Source organism: Mustela nigripes, chromosome 5, assembly GCF_022355385.1.
Source record: "Mustela nigripes isolate SB6536 chromosome 5, MUSNIG.SB6536, whole genome shotgun sequence".
NCBI lineage: Eukaryota > Metazoa > Chordata > Mammalia > Carnivora > Mustelidae > Mustela > Mustela nigripes.
In genome coordinates, this window is record NC_081561.1 from 35,509,380 (window position 1) to 35,526,181 (window position 16,802).

Genomic DNA, 16,802 nt, shown 5'->3' on the forward strand with positions numbered 1-16,802 from the left:
CACATTTTTGAAGCAGTTAAAACCAGGCTAATAAAAGTTGCCGCTTCAAAGTATGGGAACCTATTTCTATCAGTGGTTAAGGTAGAAGAGTTGTCATAAGTATATTTTGCTTTTAAAATGGTGGAGGTGAGAGATTGTGCTATAAACTAGTTCAAAAGTGTTTGGAAGTGATTTACACTTTCAAGTTGGTCAAGCAGGCATGTTTCATACACAATCTTATTTTCACTCATCTCTAGGCACATACATGTTTGGTCTCATTAGAGCCATGGTGGGAAGTCCTTTACCTTGTCCTCCAGGATAACAACCCCCACCTTCTTCCTTTTGTCTCAAGTGCCTCTGTTAGTGCTTTGTTACTTTGTATTCCAGAGTCCTAACATTCCACTGGAATTAATCATGGATACTTAGTGTAAAAGTACTAGGAAAACTGAAGGAACGAGCTATCTTAGTGAAGAAGGGAATGATTCCTTTTGGAGAAGTCCTTCCCTGGTAAGGTAGGGCTGGCTAGGTCCTCAACATGGTAATTTTGAGTAGCCAGGGGCTGCAGGTTGGCGCACATACCTGGGCACCCAGTGATTTCTTATTACTTGTTTAGTACACCCCTTTATTATGGTTAATACAAAGCTTACATGTGCTGTTTTCTGAGTTTTGATTAACATGGAGCTGATTTTTCTTATGATACACCCTCAAAAACATTTGCAAATCTCCACCTCCCCAAATTACCAAGGATTTCTTCACTGACCTGCAGGAAGATAACTTTGTATTTCAGCCCCAAATCTGTACACAGCCAGTTTGATTGACTGGGAGCAGTCTATTCAGAACCAACCAGTTATTTCCAGATAAAAACAGTCACACTGTTTGTAGACATCTTTTTAATGTTTTACTTTAAAACAAATGAGCCCAGTAAAAGAGAGCAAAGGAGATTACATTTCAATGATAGCTTGAGATGGGTATGAAATTCCTGATTGATTTGTTCTCAGGAACAGACAACTGTATTGTCATACTTGACTTTTAGAACTGCTCACTTAAAATGCACGTAATTATATTAAGTTTCTCTTGCAAAAACACAACCATGTCATTTAAGGCAAAAAATATCAGCTTCTGGGGAGATAAGTTAACGTTTCTGACATTTTCTCAGTCGGGTTGGATAAAGTGATCCATTAATTTTAGTTGCTCAGGTTTCATCCTTTCTTGTGGTTTTGCTTTGCCAATGGGCATGAGAATTAGTCGCTGTGCCTGATTTCCTCCTCTCTATTAGACTTGTTCCACCTGCAAATTGTGAACTTTCAGAATCACTGAGTCAATGGGAGGTAAGAAAGGCACCTTTGAACAGGAGATAAAGACTTAAAAACTCAATAAAGTGTCTCTTACTTAAAACAAAACTGGCAACCCACAGATAATTAATTTAATTGAACAAAATGCAAACGTTTAGACCAGACACAGCAATATTTTTAGTCAGCCTCATATAAGGGGATGTTTGCTAGTAAGCATTAACTTGATCAGCCCTACATATTGAAGGCAGACAAACTTGAACTGAGAAAGCACGTGGCTGCTCAGTTCTCAGCTAAATTGTGCTTCAAGACACCATTTGGCCTTGACCAATGGGACTTCGCTAAGTGTAAATGGGAGACCCCTCTCAACTCTATAGAGAGTAAAACAACAGACAAAACCCTGCAGTTTTCATACAGTACAACTATCTCCGAACATCCAAGAGTTTTTGTGCTAGAGTAAGAGATAGACACAAAATAGTCATGGCTTCAATGTATAAAAGTTTTTCACATCATGGTTTATCACATTTTGCTATGATTAAGACCTCAGTGATGCATTTGGGGTTTGTTTCTGAATCTTCAGTCTTCAGTAATGCTGGATGAACTATACTGTGTCGGAGGCCTAAAGAGGGGTCCCCAATACATTCAGAATTCCTGCTGCCAGTGGGGTTCGATCCAGGACAGGGAATATCCAGGAATCAGTGCTACCTGAAAGTTGCTGCCTCCCTCCTCTTCCTCAACTGATAATTGGAGAGATCCTGCCAAGTGCGTGGCAGGTGTCTGGCTCTAAGCCAGTGGAATGATGTGTGTGTTTGTGTGTGTGTGCACGTGTGCATGTGTGTGTGGTGTACAACCTCCTTGGGAGGGTGTATCACAAGTTCAGGTTGAGTGGAAACATAGTAGGTGAAAAATTGCATTTCATAATTTACTAAAATTCTGTGCTTCAAAAACGAAAGTCATTGTTTTAGAAGCTTGATAAAATTCTTTTTGACTGGAGTGTAAAATTTAGACCCTAACTTCTGCATGTCTCCAGCAGCCAAGAAGACGCTGAATGATACACTCCAGGGAAGTGTGCTAGAATCCAGGTGGGTTGAGAAGAGGAGGTGTTTAAAATTTCAGTGTTTATCAAAAGGGACAAGGATTTTTGAAGGGTGAGAAGCCTATCTGAGGAAGAGCAGAGAAGTGGTTTACTTGGGGATGGAAGCTGGGTAAAGCCTGGCGAAGTTCAGGAGCAAAACAGTGGCAGGGAACTGAGAAGTTAATGGAGAAGAAAGGTAGGAGGAGGGTTGGGGATTGGAGACGACCAGTTGGGGAGACAGTTGGGGAGGATGGGTGGATTTCAGGGCCTCCTTTTGCCTTTGGACAGCCAGTTGCTATCCCTGCTTTGTCTTCCTGGCCGCTGAAGGTTTTTTTTTTGGAGAAGCACTATGTCCCAAGGAAAAAAACTCTTCCTTCCCTAAGTCCTTCTGTGACTGGACTGGAACTGAACTGAAGGGCTCTCTGGCTCCCCCTTGCCTTTTGAATGCCGTGACCTTGGCTGAAGTTCTGAGAACACTGGACAGGTTTCCAACAAGCAGTGGGCGGGGCTTGCTTTCTGGTGAGTGCCTCTCTGGTTTTGCTTCCCTTGGGTCCTTGCTGCTGTGCTATATGATGTAAGTGTTTCTGATCTGCAGACCCTACCGGGGGTACCTGGCTTCTAACTGTGAATGTGCACACCAGGAAACAGAACCCCTAATTTGAGGTTTGGGGCAACATTCTTGGGGGAGCATAGAAAACATTCGCTACAGTATAAAAAAGTAAAGGAAGTTTAGTTACAGCCTTCCATATGCAAAACGTACTAGGTTAATAGCAAAAAACATTCAGGGCATAGTAAAAAATAAACACGTTGCAAAATTCTCCATTTATATATAAGAATAAGGGATGTTTAGGTAGTCGAATTCCCTAGCAATATTCATTTCCTAAAAAGATCAAGTTCTTCTATTTTGGTTTGATTTTCCTCCCTCACATTGCCCTCTGAGGGCAAAGCTATTTTCGTTAACTTCACCTATTTCCTGGTGTTGTGTCTGGATTCTTTTCAAGCCGTGCTCATCTCAGTCTTACGCAAACGTCTAATTCCCGGGGATCCTGCCTGTATTACCAGTTTAGTGGGAATGGTTTCTCACACTTCCCCCTTCCCTGTGGCAGTCCTGGCAAGCCGGGGTTGGGGGGTGGGGGGACGCCACTGCAGAGAGATCAGCCCCAGAGCCCTGGTCCTTCTACTCATCAGTACTGTACTGGCGTGTGTAGAAGTCGACTACGTATAAAGTTGATTCAGCCATTGTGGACTATGTTCCCGTGAAGTCACATGTGTCAGATAGTCTGTTTGCCCCACTGGCCCTGAATCTCATTATTTGCACGCGTTCTAATTGAAGAACATTCTCGTCATAAAGGACAACATGGAAATGATGTGCAAAATTGCTTGCCACAGCGTTGAATCACCAAAAGCACACAGATTGACATTCAAATTACATCAATAATAAAATGACTGAATAGGAATGGGTTGGCAGATATCTTGAAAGAAGCAGCCATTTCTATGATTCCCAAGTTCTGCTTTACTTGATACCTTGTTAGCAGCGGTTGATGGTAGCCATTGTGTTTACAGATACATTATGGCCTAATTTTGAAAACGTATTTTGTATTTAATCACAAAGCAGAAATGCCTGAAATTTGAAGTTGTTTACTCCTGTAATTTCAAAACACAAGAGTCAAATCTTCTAAGTGACCTAATCTTGACATTTTCACACACCCCATAGCGTTAGCAGTGTTTGGTTTCTCAGGATTTTAAACGCAAGGTACGTTACTAAATGAGTGGGTTAATGTTGATGTACCTTGGAATTTCAGCCATCCCTAAACATGCATTTTCATGCAATTAAAAGATAACGGGCTTATAAACTGCCTTTCATGTTCTTCCTGATTCTTGCAATTTCAACTTTTTAGAAGGGCTTTCAAAATAGTTCATGCAACGATATGTATGGCTAAAGGAACTGCTTTGCTAGAAGGAAAACGGAGACCTTATTTCAGTTTGACATGAGGCAAGCTGAGGGCTTCCGTGCTTTCTCCTGCCTTACAAATGCTCTGAGATGATCGCGATCTTCCAGTCCTTAGAGAGTCCGATGCGAAAGCGGTTTCCCTGGCAGGCTGCGGCATGGCATCGAACGTGTCTGTCTCAGTCTCTTCGGGACCCACCTCTTCATCAGTTATAAACAATTTGGATTCCCTCCATTTGGGGTAAAAATCTTGGCTGCCTCTGGAGCCACTTGACTCACTCCCAGAAAGCTGTATATTCAGTTCCTCTGTCGACCTGATCAGGTTTTGCACCGACAGAGATTTGCCCAAGTCCTTGGGCACAGCGGGGTGGACAGATAACAGAGTCTCTCCCCCCATGTCAAAGCTTTTCCTTAGAGAACGGTCCTTGGTCAGATTTGACTGTGCAACCTGAACATTTTCCTTGGAGGCAACAAGGCAGGTGGTGACGTCGGAAATGCTTTCCTGTAAGCCTGCGGGGTTCGGGTGCAGGGTCTCGGGCCTGGGCAGATGCTTGATGACTGGGAGAGGAGGCGGGATCTGTAAAGTTGTTGGGGCTGCTGGCTTAGGGGCCACGCTTATTTGGTTTGCAAGGTTGCTGGCGGCCGCCGCTGCGCAGCCGTCACTTTGACTCATTGGCACCTGTGTTGCTTGGCTGTGCATAGTAGGGCTAAGCGCGTAGAAAGTCTGAGCGCTGAACTCATTTGGCGTCAGGATGAACTGCAGGCCTCGAGAGATGTTGGCGCTCGCCGATCTGGATAAGCAGCCGCTGTTCTGCGCCGAACTGGACAGGTCTTTGCTATCCACGGGGCTCTGATAGTCAGATGTCTGTTCACATTCAAAAGGTGGGATCTGGAATGAGGCCAAAGTGAGGGCGGAGGCAGAGCCTTTCCGGAGGACCTGTTGATATATATCGAGCAGGCAGTCCAGCTTGGACTCGATGGACTGTACCTAAGGGTGGGGGAAATGGTCACATTTGAGTTATAACCCGTTGGAAGAATGGGCTTCGTTTCTAGAGCCACTGCAGCATGTATGTCTAGTGGTGTGTTTGGGGGGTGGGTGGGCAAGGGATAATTTAGAGGGAGAGGTGAGCTTCAGTCTCTGCATCATCTCCCCCTAAAACTCCTCCCCCTTAACTTAAAACGGATGATTGATGTTCTCAAAAAAACATATAAGCCTTTACAAAAGCAGCTGCAAGACCCCCAGCCCAATCAAGTTGCCTTTGCCAAGCCTCCTCCAAGAAATGATTCTGGGACTCTATGGCATTTTAGCGAGGAACTCCTCTGATGAAATCAAGACCTTAAATATCAATGTAGGTGATTCTGAATTTAAAAATAAAGGTACAAAATGCTTAATAATTAATAATTAATTAACAAAGATATAAAATGCTTCCGAATTAATACTTGAGATATTTTTGATTGGATTGGGGGAGCAATTTGATTTCTGGACAACTGTCTTTTTTTTTTTATTAAGTTTTTAATTTTAATTCCAGTGTAGTTAACAGAAGTGTTATATTAGTTTCAGGTGTACAATATAGTGACTCTGCAATTCCATAAGGTACTCAGTCCTCATATAATAAGTATATTCTTTAATCCCCTTCACCTATTTAAATCCCCACCCCCTACTTCCCCTCTGGTAACCATCCGGGTGTTCTCTGTAGTTAGTTAAGACTCTGTTTCTTGGTTTGGACAATTATCTTTGTATGAGAAGATACAGCTTCAGGGCTAATAACTGAGGTTTGGTGTTGTTTTTTACAAAAGAGTGAAAAAGAGAGACAGTGACAGTCACCAAAACACATACAAAAAATAGATCTGTTATTTTACTGTGGAAAGTCTATAGTTGCTTCCAGTTCACATATTCATCGATGAGATGAAATTGTTCATTCCTTACATGGGAATCCAAGTGTTTTAGAGAACACTGTCTATGCATAAAAAATGTAGTTGCATTCACTCTTTCTTGATTTTCTTCTTTTAAAATATATTAAGAATCACTGGGGCACCTGGGTGACTCAGTCGGTTAAGCGTCTACCTTCAGCTCAGGTCAAGATCCCAGGGTCCCAGGATTGAGCCCTACATTGGGCTCCCTGCTCAGCAGGGAGTCTGCTTCTCCCTCGGTCCCTCTCTGTATCAAATAAATAAATAAAATCCTAAAAAATTTTTAATCACTAAAATACATCAAATGACCTAATTTTTGATTAAAAAAAATTTGGATGGAAAAGTTAGCCACTCCAGTTGGATCATACCTGCTTCTCCACCTTGACCACCCGGCCGAGCATACTGAGGTCATCGGGGGTTTCGTGTTCTGCTGTTATTTTCTCCCGGCTCTTCTTATCTGACGTGATTTGCCCTTTTCCGAGAATTTGGTCAACACTATCAGAGAAAGAGGAGATCAGATTATAAATGTTGAAGACGGAGATTGCCCCGGGCCAGAACGAAGTATTTTGAAAAGAAAAATTAAAGACAATTATCTTTAATTTATGTAAGATGTCATAAAAATGAGCTTGTTCCAGTTGATGTGCTTATTTTCTTAACATGAGAATTACACATGAGATTAATTTTCTCATTATTCTGGTCTGTGATGAAGTCACTTATGGGCAATCTTCTGTAGGCGAAATTGTCCTGAACTACAAAGTAATTTGTCTGTTTGCATCTCCGACCACGCATTTCCTGAATTTAACTGCTGAAAATATGACAAAGTCGTAACTATGATTATTTCATGTTAATAGAACAGATGCTTCAGTGAACATTTACTGCACATCTGATATGCGGGAGCTAAGCCCATAGAAAGTGATCGTCTCCACCTTTTGGAATTCTAGTTGGAGAACGCGCTGGAAACTCAAGATTAGTTCTACAACTTCTGTAGCAGTTCAATTTTATAAAAACCCTTGTTTTATAATAGTTCTATTAAAGAACTTGGAAGACCATGACCACGTGGGCCGAGACTGTAACACCACCACAGGATGAGTTAAAACCATTTCCAAGGAGACTTGATCCCCTGAAGTGGGAATTACTTTCTTGTGTGTGTGTGCTGGAGCTCAATTATCAGGACGGACTCAGCATTCCAGTTGACAGGCAGTGCCCACCTCCTGCCGTGAATCTCATCTGTTATACTGCAAACTCCACAAGGACTAAGTCATTATTTTATTAATCTCTGAACGTCCATAGTGCCTGGCACACATTAAGGGCTCAATAATTGTCTGCTGGATAAATGAATGAACGGACGAACAAATTGTGATTTCTAGAATTGATCACCAGGTGGTTTACTAAGGGCCTGGTATATGCCTCCCGCTGAGCTAAGTGTGCTATGGGCATATAAACAAATGTTTAAGACCCCCTCCTTGTGTTTTCAGAACTCTTCCAACACCCACACTGGTAATTTGTGCCTGAGAATGAAGCAAGACTCTTAAAAAACTGATATGACTGGACATTCTGGCTTCAAGAGAACATAATCAAATGTGATTGGAGTAAGACACCAAACTCTTTTCATCACTGAGTAAGATGCTCACCAGAGAGACAGTACAGGACCCTAAGAAAGGCAAATGCCCAGTCTTAGTCACAAGCAGGGGAACAGACTTGCACCCAGGAAACAACACAAGAGCCAACCACTCGTTTTTGAGTCCAATTCTTGGGCAAGATTGAATACCAAGATCATGAGTGTCTCTATGCTCCGTGACAGCTCTCAATGGCTGTAGGAGGTCAGAGAAGGGAAAGGTCTGTTTCTTGAGGCCAGATAGGTGGGTACAATTTGACGAGGAAGAAGGACGGCTTCTTCTGGAAGGATGGTTGGGATTCCGAGAATAACAAAACAACAATAGCAGTAATCATTCAAATGGCATCAGCGACAACCATTAACAGTTACTGGGCACTTGTTTAGTGTGTAGGAACTCATTCAGTCTTCATGACACCTTATGAGGCAATCACATTATCCCTATTTTTACAGATGAGAATACTGAGATATTGCAGGCTGCAGACGGAGGCTTTTCATGTCTGATTAATATCCTTAAATAAAAAATCTACACTAAAAGCAAAAGTCCAGTTATCCATGAAAAATGAATCAGAACTCTAAGCTTCAGAGAGTTTTCTCTACAACAGAGAAGTTACCCTCAGACGGTTTTTATGCCCGTTCCTTCCCAACAAATCACATTTCTATTGCTTACCGTGTTTGGAGACTTTTAATTCTACATAACATGTCTAGATGACCAGCAGAATATTGTTCAATGACATCTTTTACATCATAGGGGCGTAATGTTTCCTTAAACTTCCGTTTTGCAACATGAAATTTCATAATCCTGTAAAAGCAACATGTTCCATGTTAATCTCCATAACTCTGCTAAAAGAAGTTACCCAAATGGCTTGCTAGTAAATATGCGAACTCTGGGGGAAAAAAAAGTCAAGCATCACATTATTTTAGGTTCCTTCAGAAATGCAACATAAAAGCCTAAGATTATAGTGGGCAATTTAAGAATATCTCACGGGAGGCACACACTGAGAGTCAAAAAACACACAAAAGAGACTTAATGCTAAGTGTTATACATTTTTGCTGTTCACTGAAACCCTGAGTTAAAATCAAAGTCAAAATGCAATTCTGCCTTCTTTATGTGACCCTCAGAAGTTTAAGAAATAACACCTAGACTGCGTCCCTTAAGAAATATAAAAATTGTTAAAATGGTCTTTTATGTAACTATGCAATTTCAGATGTAGATATGTCTGCAAAAACTTACTCTTTCTAGAGAAATACATTCATATAGAAATTTATGAAAATTCTGTTTCATAAATTACTTTTGCAGAATACTGCTCAATTAGGTAGCCAAGTTCCTTTTGTTTCGAATGTAACACATTCATCCACTACAGTTGGATATCTAAGGTTTCAGAACCAGAGATCTCTTTTATTACAATACTTCCCCGACAAAGACCTCATGCTTTTTTCTTTTTTTAAAAGATTTTATTTGAGAGAGAGAGAACACGTGAGTGTTAGAATAAGCAGTGGGGGGTGGGGAGAATAAGCAGGGGGAAGGGGCCAACAGAGGGAGAAGCAGACTCCTTGCTGAGCACGAGCTCTGTTCTAGGACCCTGAGATCACGACCTAAGCCAAAGGCAGATGCTTAACCCACTGAGCCACCCAGGTGCCCTGGACCTCATGTTTTAAAACAATATTTCTTTAAAAAATTAAAAAAAAAAGATTTGTATTTATTTATTTGACAGAGAGAGACAGCGAGAGCAGGAACACAAACAGGGGGAGTAGGAGAGGGAGAGGGAGAGCAGGCTTCCCACTGAGGAGGGAGCCTGACTCAGGTCTCCATCCCAGGAACCTGGGATCGCGACCCCAGACAAAGTCAGATGCCTAATGACAGCCACCCAGGTGCCCCTAAAACAATATTTCATCAATAAATCTCATGATGCCATAAATAGCTAAGTTGCCAAGGAAAAACAGTTACTGCAATAACTTGGTATTATTTCTGAAGAAAGCAAAGAAGCATAACATTTTAATGAGTCTATGCAGCCTTAGTGCAGGTAAATGTTAAGCCTGCCAGTGTTTTTTCAACTTTTAAATGGCTCATAGACTCCTGGATGGATCCCAGACTGGGAATCAGTCAATTAGGCTCTGCAAACCCCAATTTGGTGTACCTTGTGGAAAGTGGGAAGATTAGGTCTAAATGTAAAATTTAAACAGAAAATATTCACTATGTATCCTAACTGATAGCTGATTGCAAGGACCCCAACTTGTCTTATTGGTTAGGAAGCCCCAAACTCTATCTTGTAGTTATATTATTAACTTCAAATTAATTGTATCTTAATTATTTTGGAATCATTTATCCATAACATTCTTACACTCTCTCTCCACAATATTTTCCCCATCAATCTCTTCTTTGTCCAGGATAAACTTTTTTGGTCTCTTTCATTGTTTGTTTTTGTTTACAGAAACATTTAAGCATTATTCAGAGGAAAGTAGAGGAGCTCTGTTTTATTTTAACCTCTTAGTATCTAGCTTTAGTTCCAAATTTGTTTATCAAATTTGTTTGGGGGCTCAGTCTCCTATATTAAAAAACTTGTGAAAACTAATGAAATACCTACCCTGTGAAATTTCTGGCCCTGAGTAATTATTTGTTAACTATCTGTTTCCCCACATTAAATTGTCAGGTACATGAAAGTAGGACTGGGCCTCTTTTATTCAACAGGTGGGGGCGAGGGGGAAGTGCGTAAGAAATGTTAGCTCTTATTACTACTGCTGCTTCTACCCTGAGTATTATGATCACCATTCTTCAACACGGTGTACTCAGAGGTGAGCACAGTTCCCTCTGCACTGTGGAAAGGAACATTTGTTGAATAAGAGAAGTAAGGAAAGAGAAAAAGAAAAGATCTGCTCATCTAGGTAATAATAAGAATAAAATCAGAAGAAAGGCTAATCTAACAGCCCAGACCCTCTTTACTTATCTTCAGAGTAGCTAATGTTGTCTGGGTGGGTGGGGGGGTAGAGGGGGAGAAAAAAAATCATCTTTATACATCCCTTAGGTGGTTTTTAATTGTTGTTGCTTGTGTTTTCAATAAGATTACCACTTGTTGTGTAAGTACTTTTTTTTCTTTTTAAAAGATTTTATCTACTTAGAGAGAGAGAGTGAGCAAGAGAGACAACATGAGTAGGGGGAGGGGCAGAGGGAGAAGCAGGCGCCCCATGAGCACGGAGCCCAGTGCTGCCAGATACCAGGACTCTGGGACCATGACCCTAGCCAAAGGCAGACACTTAACCCACTGAGCTGCCTAGGTGCCCATTAGGTGAAGTATAGATGTCTTATATTCAACAGCCCTTAAGACAGTCTTATTTCCCTTTCACATTTGGGGAAACTGAGATTCAGAGAACCTATGTGACTTGCCCCCTCACTAGCAACCAGTAAGGGGCAAAGCCAGAATCTCACCCAGATATATCTGGTTCTCACTCTCACATCACCTCCTGCTTTCCTGTGGCATTAATTCTTCAGATGCTGAAAAGATTGGCTGGGATCTTGGCAATTTTTTTTTCCTGGGCTATGGTAAACGACTGGCTACATGCAGAGGGACGAGCTTTGGCATGAGTTGGTGTATTCCCATAGGCTGTAGCTTAGGCATTAGTGGTCTGTGGTGTGGCTGCCTAGTGGGGGGCCCACACACCTCCAAAGTGAATGATCTGTTTTGTCTGCAGGGGGCCCTGCCCCTGTTTCTTGTAGGGAGTTGTGTGACTGCTCCATGGTAATTTGCCTCAAGAGTTGCATGTTTTTCTCTTTTCCTTTCACAAATACTTTAACAAAAGAACAATTTGAAGGCATTCAGTAGACAGAATTATACTCTGGCCCATACTCGGTCATATTTTAAGCAGACCACGATAATTTCATTTTATTTGCATAATTTACCATTTATGAACTAGCTAAATTAAAGAAAAATCCATTTTTAAATAAATTTGATCAATATTTATAATTTTGATTTGTATTGCTTGCCAATTTCCATGGTACAAATACTCCTACCACACTTCATATTTCAAGCTATCAATGTGACATCACTGAACAAGAAGTTGGGAAGAGATGTGCAATATTATCATTACATAGTATTTATGCCATACAGATACAATAGAGAGTAATATGTAGTAAAATGAGTGTTGAATGTGTATTGCCTTTGTTTTAAATATAACTTATTTAATTGTGAGTTTATACAATTTAAAGTTTAATAATGGCTGTATATAACAAGCAGCAAAATTCCCAAAAATGTAACATTAAGCTCCCGAGAGTACAAGCTGGCTTCAGTCCAATCCTGCATATACTCCTCTTTTTCAAATAACTGAAATGGTGTTATTAATCGAATTTTTTTTTAAATTTATTTCTTTAAAAAAATATTGTATTTATGTATTTGACACAGAAAGAGAGATAGCAAGAGAGGGAACACAAACAGTGAGAGTGGGAGAAGGAGAAGCAGGCTTCCCTCAGAGGGAGCCTGAGGCGGAGCTCCATCCCAGGACCCTGGGATTATGACCTGAGCTGAAGGCAGAGGCTTAATGGATTGAGCCACCCAGGTGCCCCTATTAATCCAGTTTTTAATTCCTTACATGAAAGTAGGAAAGTCTATAAGGAAAGCACCAGAGGGAAAGCAGTACCTCCAAGGAGTGATACGATGTGTAGGAATCTATGGTAAGCCTATTAAGAACTCTCATATTGACTCAGCTGTCATCATGTGGGCATACCCAAACACCACAGAAGACCATCAGTTTCCCATCTAGGACTGCTAGTTGCTTAGCATTTATCAGGACATGACCGAGTGTAAACAAACTATTTTACCTGTCAGGGATTAAGTTTTCTAAGATGAACAACAAATATATTTTCTTAAAAAAAATTATTTTATTTCATTCTAGTTTTTTTGAGCACTCGCCACACTCAGCATGGGGGTTCGCACCCACAGGCCCAAGATCAAGAGTCGCAGGCTCCGCTGACTGAGCCAGCCAGGCGCCAATGGACAACAAACGGATTTTCTTAACTGTCTTTGTTGTAGGTTGAAAATGAAAACGCTGAAGAGGCCTGAGGTGAGATATGAAAATTCTAAGTTGGGCAACGTGTTTTATGAATGTGGAGGGAATGTTTAATAACAAAAGTCTTTTGGAAACCAGTAATTTATATAAAGGAGGATAACGTGACTTTGCCTTTGCCAAGGACAGACCAACCACGTACTAATAGCTCTCAAAGCTGTTCCCTTCTTTCTATCTGCAATACCATATAGCCTTAGAAAGAAAAAAATCTTTCAAAGTGAGACCACATTGCCCCCCATCCTAAGATCCTTCATTGGTTCTCCACAGCCCCTCCAGTAAACATCAAATTCCTCAGCATATCGTGTAAGGCTGTTTACGGACTGGCCGCCCTCTACCTCTCTCACCTCTCCCCCCTATTCTGTGTTTGGAACTTGAGGTTCCAGCAACAGTAACAAAAATATTTGCAGGTCCACAAAACACCATTCAATAAATCATAGGCTTCAATTATTTGCACACGCTCTTTCCTCTCCCCGAAACCCTATGATATCTTTAAGACTCAGCTCTAAAGTCACTTCTTTTATGGAAATTTCTGTGATTCTTCCAAAGTAGTTAGTCACTTGCATATCAACCTCTATTTTAGTACTTAGCACACCACCCTGTAATTATTTGCTTATCTACCCGCCTCCTTCACCAGACTGTATGAGGTCCTTGAATGCAGGCCTATGTGCTCTCCCCTCAATAAGCCAACACTTGGTGCAGGGTTTAACAAACATGAGAGGTTTGTTTAGCAGCACTACGAAGGAGACTGGGTGCGCAACCCGAGGGAAGAGGGTAATGGATGGGGACCCCCCCACCTTCTCTCTCTGGAGGCTCATCTCTATTCATTCCTCTGCATGCAGCCTGCACTCCAGACCTCCTGGATTTTTTTTTGGTCACCAAAATGCTAATTTCTTAGGATTCTGTCTTTGCACTCTACCTGAAATGCTAACGGTTCTGTATTCAGCCCGAACATCTTTCCTTCACCTTCACAGGGGTAGATGGTCTTGCTTTGTGCCCTCAAGTGCACGGCCATGGAGGTAAATCTGAGGCACTGTACCTCACCCACTGACTTAGGGCTATGGTTTTCACCCTAGCACTAAGCATAATCTCGGACAAGTATTAGAGGGTCCGTAAGCACTTGCTGGAGAATTGAATGGGGATTAGTCACTCTCCAGTTGTTCAAAGTTGTTTATATTGTTTTGTGGCAAAGCAGATGCTTGTCAAGGTCTTCTTAAAAGAGTACCTTAGAATAGGTTGGAGTTCTTCAGGCATATTTCAGGGAGCATAAATCCAGAGCTATTCGAAGTACAGACAAGGGGCAGAAAGTTTTTTCTGTAAAGGGCTAGATAGTAAATATTTTATGCTTTATGGGTTGTTTAGTTTCTTTCTTTCTTTCTTTTTTAAGTTTATTCATTTATTTTGACACAGAGAGATCACAAGTAGGCAGAGAGGCAGGTGGGGGCGGGGTGGTGGAAGCAGGCTCCCAGCTGAGCAGAGAGCCCAATGTGGGGCCCGATCCCAGGACCTTGAGACCATGACCCGAGCTGAAGGCAGAAGCTTTAATCCACTGAGCCACCCAGGTGCCCTGGGTTGTCTGGTTTCTGTTGAAACCATTCAACTTTGCATTGTGGCATGAGAGCAACCACAGACAATACATAAATGAGTAAGTATAGATGTGTTCTAATAAAACTTTATTTACAAAAACAAGCATTGGGTTGGATTTTGGTTATAGTTTGCTGTTCCACTGTCTAGGTAAGAGTGATGAGGAAATGCCTTCAGGCCAGGAATAAACAAAAGCTCATGAGCTGGCCTGGGGAAAAGAAACAGAAGACTTTGGTGGCCTTTTCATACTTATAAATATGTTTAATATGATCTATATCTTGCCTCGTAGCAAGAAGTGTTTAAGCAAGTCATTCTAGAGTAAAATTCAGACCTTTAAGAAACATTTAACAATCAGGACACCTAGAATGAGCCAACAGAATGGCTCTGTTGGTTAAGCACTCAACTCTTTGGTTTTGGTTCAGGTCATGATCTCAGGGTCCTGAGATCGAGTCCCATGTCATGGGCTCTGCGCTCAGCAGGGAGTCTGCTTGAAATTCTCTTCCTCTCCTTCTGCCCCTCCCCCACTCTTTTTCTAAAATAAATAAATATATTTTAAAAAGACTTAACAAAAAAAGAAACATTCAACAATTAAGATGATAATGCCAAGTAGTACTTTATAGTATCACCCTATGAGAGGGGTAGTACTATCATCTTCATGTTGTAGGTAAGGAAACTGAGGCATAGAGAGGTTAAATACCTCGCCTGTGGTTGCATAGTTAGTAGATGTGCAATTGGGATTTGAACCAGTTTGGCTCTAGTGTTGAGCTTGTTATCACATTATTGTACTATTGCCTTAATATTAAGATCTTATATATATTTTTTTAAGACTTTATTTATTCGAGAGAGAGCATGAACATGAGTTGGGGGAGAGGCAGAGGAAAGGCGGAAGCAGACTCCATCCTGGGCAGGGAGCTTGGAGGCCCAGCTCCATCCCAGGACCCTGAGATCATGACCTGAGCGAAAGGCAGATGCTCAACTGACACTGAGCCACCCGGGCGCCCAGATCTTGTATTTTAACACAAAATAACAAGAATGAAAAAGATACTTTGCTATAATACAAGCTCTCCTCACTCACAGGTGTCTGGCACACACGTTCTCAATAAGGCTGCCAAGCGAATGGCCTGTTCTTACTGGTGTGGCTGGAGGGTCCTTGGGAGGACCAAACGAAGGCTGGGGGGTAAGTTCTGCTCTCAGTGGCGTCTTTTTTTCATGAGCATCAACTGCACCCCCAGAACTAGTACAGCAGGAGCAAACACTCCTAAAGCTTGTTTCCATGCAGTGAGGGGAAGCAGGAGGCTGGCTAGGTCTGCGAGAAGGAAACGCCTCGCCCGAAGCTGACATGCGGCGCAGTACCACTAGAGGGGGGAAAAGATTCGTCACAAACCTGATCAACCGTCCCCCTCCGGCTGAAACCGAAGGCAGTCTGCTCACACACTTTTCTGAGCACGAAGAAATAACTACCGCGAAGTTAAACTCTGGGTAGAATATATCTATATATACACACAAACACATGTGCACTTATAAGGAAATGTAGGTGCATTTGTTGTGCTGCCATGAGTTATAAAATCTTGCAGAAGTCTTGTTCCAGCCGACTAAATCAGGGGAACGACACTGCTTATGAATATGCAGAGATAGGAACCAGCAGAAGAGGAGCGGCAGCGACTGCGGCCGCCACGGAACAGATGGACGAGCCCGGCCCGCAGCCAAAGCGCGGGCCGGGCGGCGAGGGCTCAGACTGTGAACTGCAGAGGCAGCCTCACGGGCTGCAAGACGGACCGCAGCGCTTCCCGAGCTCGGCGGCTCCCGGGCACTGCGCATAATGCCGATGCCTCGGTCCCCCCTCCGTTTTCTATGATCCGGGGTGTGGGCCCCGAGATTCTGTAGAACTCTTCGGGTCATTCCACGGTGTAGCCCAGGTCAAGAGTTTCCGAAACGGAGGTGGGAGCGCCTACCGTGCGGTCGGGCTGGGCTCCGGGCGAGGCGCTGGGGACGGGGGGCGGGAGGGGGGCACTGACTCCGCTGAAAAGGGGCTGGCAGAGGTGAAGGAGCCTCCAGGGATTATTTGTCTCCAGATTCTTCCTCTCTCCAGTCCTTGTGGAAGGCAGCAGTCCCTGGGGCCAGGAGCTCCTACAGAATCCAAGAGCCTCATTTGTCCCGAGCCAGGAGCTCCTTGGATGAGCTCCATGCGGTCGCATCCCTAAGCGATGCCCCAGGCGTGTCTGACGCGTGGGACTCAAGAATTCACTCCTGGATTCTTTCGCTCACCTTAGCAGACATTTCTTGAGTGCCTACTCCATGCCAGGCTCTGTGCTGGATGTCAGGAATACGGCCATGCAGAAATAAACCCTGTTG

General features: G+C 42.6%; 1 protein-coding gene across 1 annotated transcript in view; it reads right to left on the reverse strand.

Annotated features, from left to right (window-relative positions):
• Positions 1-863: 863 nt before the first annotated feature.
• KCNQ5 (potassium voltage-gated channel subfamily Q member 5) overlaps positions 864-16,802 on the reverse strand; it is a 539,583-nt gene continuing 523,644 nt past the window's right edge. Inside the window, exons 11-13 of the mRNA XM_059400156.1 lie at positions 8,485-8,616; positions 6,571-6,697; positions 864-5,279 (exon numbers count right to left, since the gene is read on the reverse strand). Of these exons, the coding sequence (XP_059256139.1) occupies positions 4,317-5,279; positions 6,571-6,697; positions 8,485-8,616 (1,222 nt within the window). The 3' untranslated portion in view covers positions 864-4,316. The remainder of the gene's footprint in view (positions 5,280-6,570; positions 6,698-8,484; positions 8,617-16,802) is intronic.